Raw genomic sequence first — 12,129 nt, forward strand, 5'->3', positions numbered from 1 at the left:
AAGGATCTATCCCAACAAGGCCGGACCTTATTAAAAGATCTGAAGTTTTATCAAGGTTAGTTTATTCTGCAATGGTATGTTCCAAACACAATAATTAAAAAATAATTATAAATTTCATATATTTGCCTGGAAAAATAAACCACATTATTTTAACTAATTAACATTATGCAATCCTAGGGGGTTAAATGTATTGGATTCCACTCCTCAAATACATAATTTTAGACAAACCCATGAGCTCTCAAAGCATATAAATGTTTTCCCAAACATGATTATCATGAACACCAAATTTCTTATGTAAACTGTCCTATCAAAGACTAAATTCATATTCATCTTGTCCTATCAGGGCTTTGCTAGCATGTCCTCCAATTTCATGGATGCTCTACTACTGACCACCAAAAATCAGTCACACAATAATGAATAGGGCTATACACTGGTAGTAAAACAAATGATCATGCCAAGTGGTATTTTTTCATAATGTATTTGCTGGTCTGTATGACTACAAAGCAGAAATAAACAACAATATTCAGACAATCTTTAAACCATAACTAGGATGTACATCTGGAACACATATTAGACAATTTTACACTCATGAAAACACTGTTTATTCACATGAACATATGATGCTTTCTTGAGATTCCATGGGGTTTGGGCTTAAGTCCATCTGGATATAGTTTTTTTTGTCCAGTGAGGCAGTTAAGTGTTTCTCTACCTGTTAACCCCAAGTCTCTTCTGGAATGAGTCACCATCTCTCTTGGTTGCTTGCTGAAAAAGCAAAAGAAAGATAGCTCAGTGAATTGAACAGTGGTGCCGTGATAGGTTGCCGTCTGTGCAAAAAGTCCATTCGTGAAATGTCCTCACTACTAAATATTCCACAGTCAACTGTTATTGATATTATAGCAAAGTGGAAGCAATTGGGAACAACAGCAACTCAGCCACAAAGTGATAGGTCACGTAAAATCACAGACCTCCAAACTTCACGTGGCCTTCAGATTAGCTCAAGAACAGAGCACAGAGAGCATTAAGGAATGGGTTTTCATGGCCGAGCAGTGGTGTAAAGCACGCCACCACCAGACTCTAGAGCAGTGGAGACATGTTCTCTGGAGTGACAAATCACGCTTCTCTGTCTGGAAATCCAGTGGACGAGTCTAGGTTTGGCGGTTCCAAGGAGAATGGCACTTGCCTGTCTGCATTGTGCCAAGTGTAAAGTTTGGTGGAGGGGGGATTATGGTGTGGGGTTGTTTTTCAGGGGTTGGGCTTGGCCCTTTAGTTCCAGTGAAAGGAACTCTTAATGCTTCAGAATACCAAGACATTTTGGACAATTTCATACTCCCAACTTTGTGGGAACAGTTTGGGGATGGCCGACAACAATATTAGGTAGGTGGTCATAATGTTAAGTTTTCCGGACGTCTGCCCTTCAACTCAAGAAGGCCTGGCTCGCAGTCTCCACTCTAATTCATCCCAAAGGTGTTCTATCAGGTTGAGGTCAGGACTCTGTGAAGTTCCTCCACACCAAACTCACTCATCCATGTCTTTATGGACCTTGCTTTATGCACTGGTGAGCAGTCATGTTGGAACAGGAAGGGGTCATCCCTAAACTGTTCCCATAAAGTTGGGAGCATGAAATTGTCCAAAATGTCTTGGTCTGCTGAAGCATTAAGAGTTCCTTTCACTGGAACTAATGGGCCGAGCCCAACCCCTGAAAAACAACCCCACACCATAATCCCCCCTCCACCAAACTTTACACTTGGCAAAGTGCAGTCAGGCAAGTACCGTTCTCCTACTATTTCGTGGCTAAGTTGCTGTTGTTCCCAATTGCTTTCACTCTGTTATAATACCACTCACAGTTGACCGTGGAATATTTAGTAGTGAGGTGTGTGTGTGTGTGTGCGCGTGTGTGTGTCTATGTATGTATAATTTATGTAGAAAATGTATATATATTTGAATTGAATAAGTGGTGAAATAGCAATAAACGGTATACCTTATTGATTTCTTTATGCCTCTCCTTGCTGACAATCTCTTCTAAAATCTCTCCATCTCCTCTCACAAGCCTATGAGTAAAGTAATACATACTTCAGTCTGTTGTCTCTGGGTTCAGTGAATAAATGAATATTACTTCCTTCTTTTCTTAATAAAGACTTTTTCATGTCTAGGTAGTTTGTGGTACTAGACACACCTGGTACGTCCTGTCTCAGGGTCAACAACTCGCCGGATGACACTCTGTCTGGCTTCATACTCCTCTTTTGTAAGGGGCCTCTTGGTGGAAAAACTGGCCTTCTGTTCATCGGTCATCACTGAAGTAAATAAAATGACATTATATAGTAGTATAATCATTATACTACTGTTCTTCTGGACTAATATGTGGATGACACATTCAGTCCCTAAGAAATAAAAGAAATGCAGCACTGGTGGCATTTAACTTTTATACAGATAAAAAAAATAATCCTTTATACAGATTAAAAAAAGCTCACTCACCAGGACCATGTTCTGTGGCATCATCACTTTGCCAGGTCTTTAAGTATGAGTCTGGTTTTTCTATTTGAACAGGTACTGGAACAGGGATCATCAACGGAGCTTTATTTGCTGCTGCTTCAGCCTTCGCTGCTAACTTCTTCATCTTCTTAAGCCTTTTCTTCTCTTTTTTCTCCCTCTTTTTTTCCTTTGCTCTCATTTTCTTCAATTGCTTCTTGGCCTTTTTATGCTTTCTCTTCTTGGACTCTTCATCACTGAATGAAGATGAAGATGATGAGCTGCTTGATGAAGAGGAAGAACGGTGTTTTCTTTTCTGCTTATTCTTCTCTGATCTGCGCTCTAAACACAAGTGTATTTCATATTCACAAATTAACTCTAAATATGTTGTTATTAATAACGTAGACAACATTTCTAATGCAGTAAAAAATGACTATAATTACTAAATGATTAAACCTCTTAAATTGTCTCTTAAAGTCTACAATTCAGTCACAACATCATTGGTTTATTTTAAATCCATTGTGGTTAATGGAAATTCAATCAACGTCCAAATACTTATGGACTGCACTGTAAATACCTGGATGTCACATTTGCTATTTAGCCCTGTTTTAAGAAACATGTCAGTGGCTGATTGAGATCCAACCATGTTAGGTGGTATTCTATGCTGAATAACAGACTATTAATACACACTTAATACTGCAGTTTTACACTGTGACCGAATAACAGAACAATTCATTTCTCATTTTCACTTGCCTCAGAGTGCAATTTATACTAACTGTCACATAAATAAGTATTTACTTATTAGAGTATTTACTCATAAGACTTCTATGGCATATCACTATTAATGACAGTCATAATTATATTTAGTATTATATATAATATTATATATTATTAAAATGATAATATTGGTAAGTGGGGCTGATATTTGGTATAACTGTATTTGTCCAAATTATATTTCTGAAAAGTAACATCTGACGTTCAATAAAGACATCACCTAAAAAAAATTAAAAAGCCCCATGTTATTTTATCTAGGCTTCAGTCCAGACAACACAGAGCTAAAGTATGTTTCAAGTGGTTGACAATTTAACGCAAATATATTTAAAAGGGACCTTAGTTCACACTAACACAGTTGTAATAATAATAATAACAGTAATAATAATAAAAACTACTTTCAGTGATTTATAGTGATTTATAGGTTTATAGATCACTTATATCCAAGATTATTTGAATATTATCTTACATGCAAACAAACACAAAATACAATAAAAGAACGGATGTATCAATGTATCAAAATACCTGCACTTTGGCTCTTGCTAGAACCACATCCATGTTTCTTGTGACGGCTTGGACTCGCACTACTGCTGGAGCTGGAGGACGAAGAGCTGGATCTACGACGTTTCTTTGATGATCTTCTCTCTTTTCTACACCTACTCCCAGAGCTCTCTGGAGATCTGCTGCGGGACCGACTTCGCCCCATTGTAGCCTGCAATATATTTGTAAATATTATTGCTTTACAGTACAATATTCAAAGTGCAGTGTAAGAAAATAAAACGATGAGGATGTTGAGATCTTAATGAAGTTTATTACAGCGTAGCAGTGACAAAATACATGAAATACATTTTAAAAATGAAAACGGAGTTTTAAATGCAAATTGAGTGTAAGAATTGAGTATATTCAAATGGCCGTGTTATTATTTAGCCGGATGACTGCAAATGGTAATCATGGTCATATGTACCTTTGCTTGGTATTGTTGCAGGTGTTATCACCCTAAATGGTCGGGTGATACTACTGTATAAAAGGTAATCACAGTCATGTACACGTTTGCTCAGAGATGGCCCTTTATGTCCACATTATGATGTCCTAGAATGTATCCTACACATTCTTCTACTTTGTACACTTTCCCAACTATATATCCTCTGGGTACATCACCTCCTATATCTAACTGTGTACAGTACATCACCCCCTATATCTAACTGTGTACAGTACATCACTCCCTACATCTAACTGTGTACAGTACATCACCCCCTATATCTAACTGTGTACAGTACATCACCTCCTATATCTAACTGTGTACAGTACATCACCTCCTATATCTAACTGTGTACAGTACATCACCCCCTATATCTAACTGTGTACAGTACATAACCTCCTATATCTAACTGTGTACAGTACATCACCTCCTATATCTAACTGTGTACATCACCCCCTATATCTAACTGTGTACAGTACATCACCTCCTATATCTAACTGTGTACAGTACATCACCTCCTATATCTAACTGTGTACAGTACATCACCTCCTATATCTAACTGTGTACAGTACATCACCCCCTATATCTAACTGTGTACAGTACATCACCTCCTATATCTAACTGTGTACAGTACATCACCTCCTATATCTAACTGTGTACATCACCCCCTATATCTAACTGTGTACAGTACATCACCTCCTATATCTAACTGTGTACAGTACATCACCTCCTATATCTAACTGTGTACAGTACATCACCTCCTATATCTAACTGTGTACAGTACATCACCCCCTATATCTAACTGTGTACAGTACATCACCCCCTATATCTAACTGTGTACAGTACATCACCCCCTATATCTAACTGTGTACAGTACATCACCCCCTATATCTAACTGTGTACAGTACATCACCTCCTATATCTAACTGTGTACAGTACATCACCTCCTATATCTAACTGTGTACATCACCTCCTATGTCTAACTGTGTACAGTACATCACCTCCTATATCTAACTGTGTACAGTACATCACCTCCTATATCTAACTGTGTACAGTACATCACCTCCTATATCTAACTGTGTACAGTACATCACCTCCTATATCTAACTGTGTAAAGTACATCACCTCCTATATCTAACTCTGTACAGTATATCACCTCCTATATCTAACTGTGTACAGTACATCACCCCCTATATCTAACTGTGTACAGTACATCACCCCCTATATCTAACTGTGTACAGTACATCACCCCCTATATCTAACTGTGTACATCACCTCCTATATCTAACTGTGTACAGTACATCACCTCCTATATCTAACTGTGTACAGTACATCACCTCCTATATCTAACTGTGTACAGTACATCACCTCCTATATCTAACTGTGTACAGTACATCACCTCCTATATCTAACTGTGTACAGTACATCACCCCCTATATCTAACTGTGTACAGTACATCACTCCCTACATCTAACTGTGTACAGTACATCACCCCCTATATCTAACTGTGTACAGTACATCACCTCCTATATCTAACTGTGTACAGTACATCACCTCCTATATCTAACTGTGTACAGTACATCACCTCCTATATCTAACTGTGTACATCACCCCCTATATCTAACTGTGTACAGTACATCACCTCCTATATCTAACTGTGTACAGTACATCACCTCCTATATCTAACTGTGTACATCACCCCCATATCTAACTGTGTACAGTACATCACCTCCTATATCTAACTGTGTACAGTACATCACCTCCTATATCTAACTGTGTACAGTACATCACCTCCTATATCTAACTGTGTACAGTACATCACCCCCTATATCTAACTGTGTACAGTACATCACCTCCTATATCTAACTGTGTACAGTACATCACCTCCTATATCTAACTGTGTACAGTACATCACCTCCTATATCTAACTGTGTACAGTACATCACCCCCTATATCTAACTGTGTACAGTACATCACCCCCTATATCTAACTGTGTACAGTACATCACCCCCTATATCTAACTGTGTACAGTACATCACCCCCTATATCTAACTGTGTACAGTACATCACCTCCTATATCTAACTGTGTACAGTACATCACCCCCTATATCTAACTGTGTACATCACCTCCTATGTCTAACTGTGTACAGTACATCACCTCCTATATCTAACTGTGTACAGTACATCACCCCCTATATCTAACTGTGTACAGTACATCACCCCCTATATCTAACTGTGTACAGTACATCACCTCCTATATCTAACTGTGTAAAGTACATCACCTCCTATATCTAACTCTGTACAGTATATCACCTCCTATATCTAACTGTGTACAGTACATCACCCCCTATATCTAACTGTGTACAGTACATCACCCCCTATATCTAACTGTGTACATCACCTCCTATATCTAACTGTGTACAGTACATCACCTCCTATATCTAACTGTGTACAGTACATCACCTCCTATATCTAACTGTGTACAGTACATCACCCCCTATATCTAACTGTGTACAGTACATCACCTCCTATATCTAACTGTGTACAGTACATCACCTCCTATATCTAACTGTGTACAGTACATCACCTCCTATATCTAACTGTGTACATCACCTCCTATATCTAACTGTGTACAGTACATCACCCCCTATATCTAACTGTGTACAGTACATCACCCCCTATATCTAACTGTGTACAGTACATCACCCCCTATATCTAACTGTGTACAGTACATCACCCCCTATATCTAACTGTGTACAGTACATCACCCCTATATCTAACTGTGTACAGTACATCACCTCCTATATCTAACTGTGTACAGTACATCACCCCCTATATCTAACTGTGTACATCACCTCCTATATCTAACTGTGTACAGTACATCACCCCCTATATCTAACTGTGTACAGTACATCACCTCCTATATCTAACTGTGTACAGTACATCACCCCCTATATCTAACTGTGTACAGTACATCACCTCCTATAACTAACTGTGTACAGTACATCACCCCCTATATCTAACTGTGTACATCACCTCCTATATCTAACTGTGTACAGTACATCACCTCCTATATCTAACTGTGTACAGTACATCACCCCCTATATCTAACTGTGTACAGTACATCACCCCCTATATCTAACTGTGTACATCACCTCCTATATCTAACTGTGTACAGTACATCACCTCCTATATCTAACTGTGTACAGTACATCACCCCCTATATCTAACTGTGTACAATACATCACCCCCTATATCTAACTGTGTACAGTACATCACCTCCTATATCTAACTGTGTACAGTACATCACCTCCTATATCTAACTGTGTACAGTACATCACCTCCTATATCTAACTGTGTACAGTACATCACCTCCTATATCTAACTGTGTACAGTACATCACCCCCTATATCTAACTGTGTACATCACCCCCTATATCTAACTGTGTACATCACCTCCTATATCTAACTGTGTACAGTACATCACCCCCTATATCTAACTGTGTACAATACATCACCCCCTATATCTAACTGTGTACAATACATCACCTCCTATATCTAACTGTGTACAGTACATCACCCCCTATATCTAACTGTGTACAGTACATCACCCCCTATATCTAACTGTGTACAGTACATCACCCCCTATATCTAACTGTGTACAGTACATCACCTCCTATATCTAACTGTGTAAAGTACATTACCTCCTATATCTAACTCTGTACAGTATATCACCTCCTATATCTAACTGTGTACAGTACATCACCCCCTATATCTAACTGTGTACAGTACATCACCCCCTATATCTAACTGTGTACATCACCTCCTATATCTAACTGTGTACAGTACATCACCTCCTATATCTAACTGTGTACAGTACATCACTCCCTACATCTAACTGTGTACAGTACATCACCCCCTATATCTAACTGTGTACAGTACATCACCTCCTATATCTAACTGTGTACAGTACATCACCTCCTATATCTAACTGTGTACAGTACATCACCTCCTATATCTAACTGTGTACAGTACATCACCTCCTATATCTAACTGTGTACATCACCCCCTATATCTAACTGTGTACAGTACATCACCTCCTATATCTAACTGTGTACAGTACATCACCTCCTATATCTAACTGTGTACATCACCCCCATATCTAACTGTGTACAGTACATCACCTCCTATATCTAACTGTGTACAGTACATCACCTCCTATATCTAACTGTGTACAGTACATCACCTCCTATATCTAACTGTGTACAGTACATCACCCCCTATATCTAACTGTGTACAGTACATCACCTCCTATATCTAACTGTGTACAGTACATCACCTCCTATATCTAACTGTGTACATCACCCCCTATATCTAACTGTGTACAGTACATCACCTCCTATATCTAACTGTGTACAGTACATCACCTCCTATATCTAACTGTGTACAATACATCACCTCCTATATCTAACTGTGTACAATACATCACCTCCTATATCTAACTGTGTACAGTACATCACCTCCTATATCTAACTGTGTACATCACCTCCTATATCTAACTGTGTACAATACATCACCTCCTATATCTAACTGTGTACAATACATCACCCCCTATATCTAACTGTGTACAGTACATCACCTCCTATATCTAACTGTGTACAGTACATCACCTCCTATATCTAACTGTGTACAGTACATCACCTCCTATATCTAACTGTGTACAATACATCACCTCCTATATCTAACTGTGTACAATACATCACCTCCTATATCTAACTGTGTACAATACATCACCTCCTATATCTAACTGTGTACAGTACATCACCTCCTATATCTAACTGTGTACAATACATCACCTCCTATATCTAACTGTGTACAATACATCACCTCCTATATCTAACTGTGTACAGTACATCACCTCCTATATCTAACTGTGTACATCACCTCCTATATCTAACTGTGTACAATACATCACCTCCTATATCTAACTGTGTACAATACATCACCCCCTATATCTAACTGTGTACAGTACATCACCTCCTATATCTAACTGTGTACAATACATCACCCCCTATATCTAACTGTGTACAATACATCACCCCCTATATCTAACTGTGTACAGTACATCACCTCCTATATCTAACTGTGTACAGTACATCACCTCCTATATCTAACTGTGTACAGTACATCACCTCCTATATCTAACTGTGTACAGTACATCACCTCCTATATCTAACTGTGTACAATACATCACCTCCTATATCTAACTGTGTACAGTACATCACCTCCTATATCTAACTGTGTACAGTACATCACCTCCTATATCTAACTGTGTACATCACCTCCTATATCTAACTGTGTACAGTACATCACCCCCTATATCTAACTGTGTACAATACATCACTCCCTATATCTAACTGTGTACAATACATCACCCCCTATATCTAACTGTGTACAGTACATCACCTCCTATATCTAACTGTGTACAATACATCACCCCCTATATCTAACTGTGTACAATACATCACCCCCTATATCTAACTGTGTACAGTACATCACCTCCTATATCTAACTGTGTACAGTACATCACCTCCTATATCTAACTGTGTACAGTACATCACCTCCTATATCTAACTGTGTACAGTACATCACCTCCTATATCTAACTGTGTACAATACATCACCTCCTATATCTAACTGTGTACAGTACATCACCTCCTATATCTAACTGTGTACAGTACATCACCTCCTATATCTAACTGTGTACATCACCTCCTATATCTAACTGTGTACAGTACATCACCTCCTATATCTAACTGTGTACAATACATCACCCCCTATATCTAACTGTGTACAATACATCACCTCCTATATCTAACTGTGTACAATACATCACTCCCTATATCTAACTGTGTACAATACATCACCCCCTATATCTAACTGTGTACAGTACATCACCTCCTATATCTAACTGTGTACAGTACATCACCTCCTATATCTAACTGTGTACAATACATCACCTCCTATATCTAACTGTGTACAGTACATCACCTCCTATATCTAACTGTGTACAGTACATCACCCCCTATATCTAACTGTGTACAGTACATCACCTCCTATATCTAACTGTGTACAATACATCACCTCCTATATCTAACTGTGTACAGTACATCACCTCCTATATCTAACTGTGTACATCACCCCCTATATCTAACTGTGTACAGTACATCACCTCCTATATCTAACTGTGTACAGTACATCACCCCCTATATCTAACTGTGTACAGTACATCACCTCCTATATCTAACTGTGTACAGTACATCACCTCCTATATCTAACTGTGTACATCACCCCCTATATCTAACTGTGTACATCATCTCCTATATCTAACTGTGTACAGTACATCACCCCCTATATCTAACTGTGTACAGTACATCACCTCCTATATCTAACTGTGTACAGTACATCACCTCCTATATCTAACTGTGTACATCACCCCCTATATCTAACTGTGTACATCATCTCCTATATCTAACTGTGTACATCACCTCCTATATCTAACTGTGTACAGTACATCACCTCCTATATCTAACTGTGTACAATACATCACCCCCTATATCTAACTGTGTACATCATCTCCTATATCTAACTGTGTACATCACCCCCTATATCTAACTGTGTACAATACATCACCCCCTATATCTAACTGTGTACATCACCTCCTATATCTAACTGTGTACAGTACATCACCTCCTCATTCAGTATATTGTACAGTACATTGTGCAAAATCAAGAGGCTTGCAAACATATATGCACTTATTTAATAGCAACTGTCACTGCACATGATACTGGGGCAGAGGTTCTGGGTTGTTGCCCGGATGATCGGGGTTCAAGCCCCAGCACTGCCAAGCTGCATCACCATTGGGCCCTTGAGCAAGGCCCCTAACCCTCCCTGCTCCTGGGGCGCTGCATCATGGCTGACCCTGCACTCTGACCCCAAACCCCCAAGGATGGGATATGCAAAGTAAGGATTTCACTGTGCAGTAATGTATATGTGACAAATAAACACAACTAAACTTAACTTATATCTAACTGTGTACATCACCGCCTCACTCTCAGTGATCCAGCACTACCCTAAGCAGGGTACAGAGTTACTGTTAAAGGGTACAGAATAAATTAGACACTTTGTTGACCCTGTACTATATACCAGAAGTGACATTCCCGTTCCTTATATATCATAGAAATGCTCTGAGCTTCTTGGCCTGGACACAACCCTCTGTTGATAAACTCCCATAAACCTCAAACGCTGATTCTCTGAAAGTCAAATATATTTTCATGTTTAGTGACCAGACTAATAAACCGAGAAATCCCTCACATAATGTTATAACCGCCAGAAGTTAATCGTTAATAAGGTCAAGGCCTGCTTTATCAGTGTTATGGTGAGCAGAGAGCCAGCTGGTCAGTCAAGTACCAATGACCATTAAATAATTCAGCATGGAGATCGTGTACACTTAGTTAATGCACATGGTAAATGTTGAACTTGTACCAGAATGTAGTCACTTACCGAAGTTAAACAGAAAACCCGATCTGGTTATTTGACATAAAAAATAAAGAAAAGGTCTACTTTCTTTTGTGGGTGACCAATGTGTTCGTACTCAGACAAGACTCTTAGCTTGCGTAAAAGTCCCGACTTGACTTCCGGTGAGTTAATCTAACATTTTTCAAAATAAAAGTTCAAATAAAAATACATTTACATTGTGTTGTACATTTTTTTTAAATTACAATATCAAAAGAATGAAAGTACAAGATTCAGGTGTAAAAAATTAAATTATACAATTAACTACCCATAGTTAAATAGAAACTTAACAAAATAAATAAATAAATAAATACAACAGACTGAGTAAACCAACAAATAA

At 38.5% G+C, this 12,129-nt stretch overlaps 1 protein-coding gene across 1 annotated transcript; it reads right to left on the reverse strand.

Moving 5' to 3' along the window:
* Positions 1-40: 40 nt before the first annotated feature.
* arl6ip4 (ADP-ribosylation factor-like 6 interacting protein 4) lies at positions 41-11,913 on the reverse strand. Its single transcript, XM_058374938.1, has 6 exons — positions 11,778-11,913; positions 3,763-3,949; positions 2,473-2,808; positions 2,174-2,291; positions 1,979-2,048; positions 41-762 (listed from the first exon to the last, which is right to left on the reverse strand). Exons 2-6 carry the CDS (start codon positions 3,941-3,943, stop codon positions 706-708), a joined length of 762 nt encoding a protein of 253 aa, XP_058230921.1. The 5' UTR covers positions 3,944-3,949; positions 11,778-11,913; the 3' UTR covers positions 41-705.
* Between the last annotated feature and the right edge of the window lie 216 nt (positions 11,914-12,129).

This window comes from Hemibagrus wyckioides, linkage group LG22 (genome assembly GCF_019097595.1).
Source record: "Hemibagrus wyckioides isolate EC202008001 linkage group LG22, SWU_Hwy_1.0, whole genome shotgun sequence".
In the NCBI taxonomy this organism is placed as follows: domain Eukaryota; kingdom Metazoa; phylum Chordata; class Actinopteri; order Siluriformes; family Bagridae; genus Hemibagrus; species Hemibagrus wyckioides.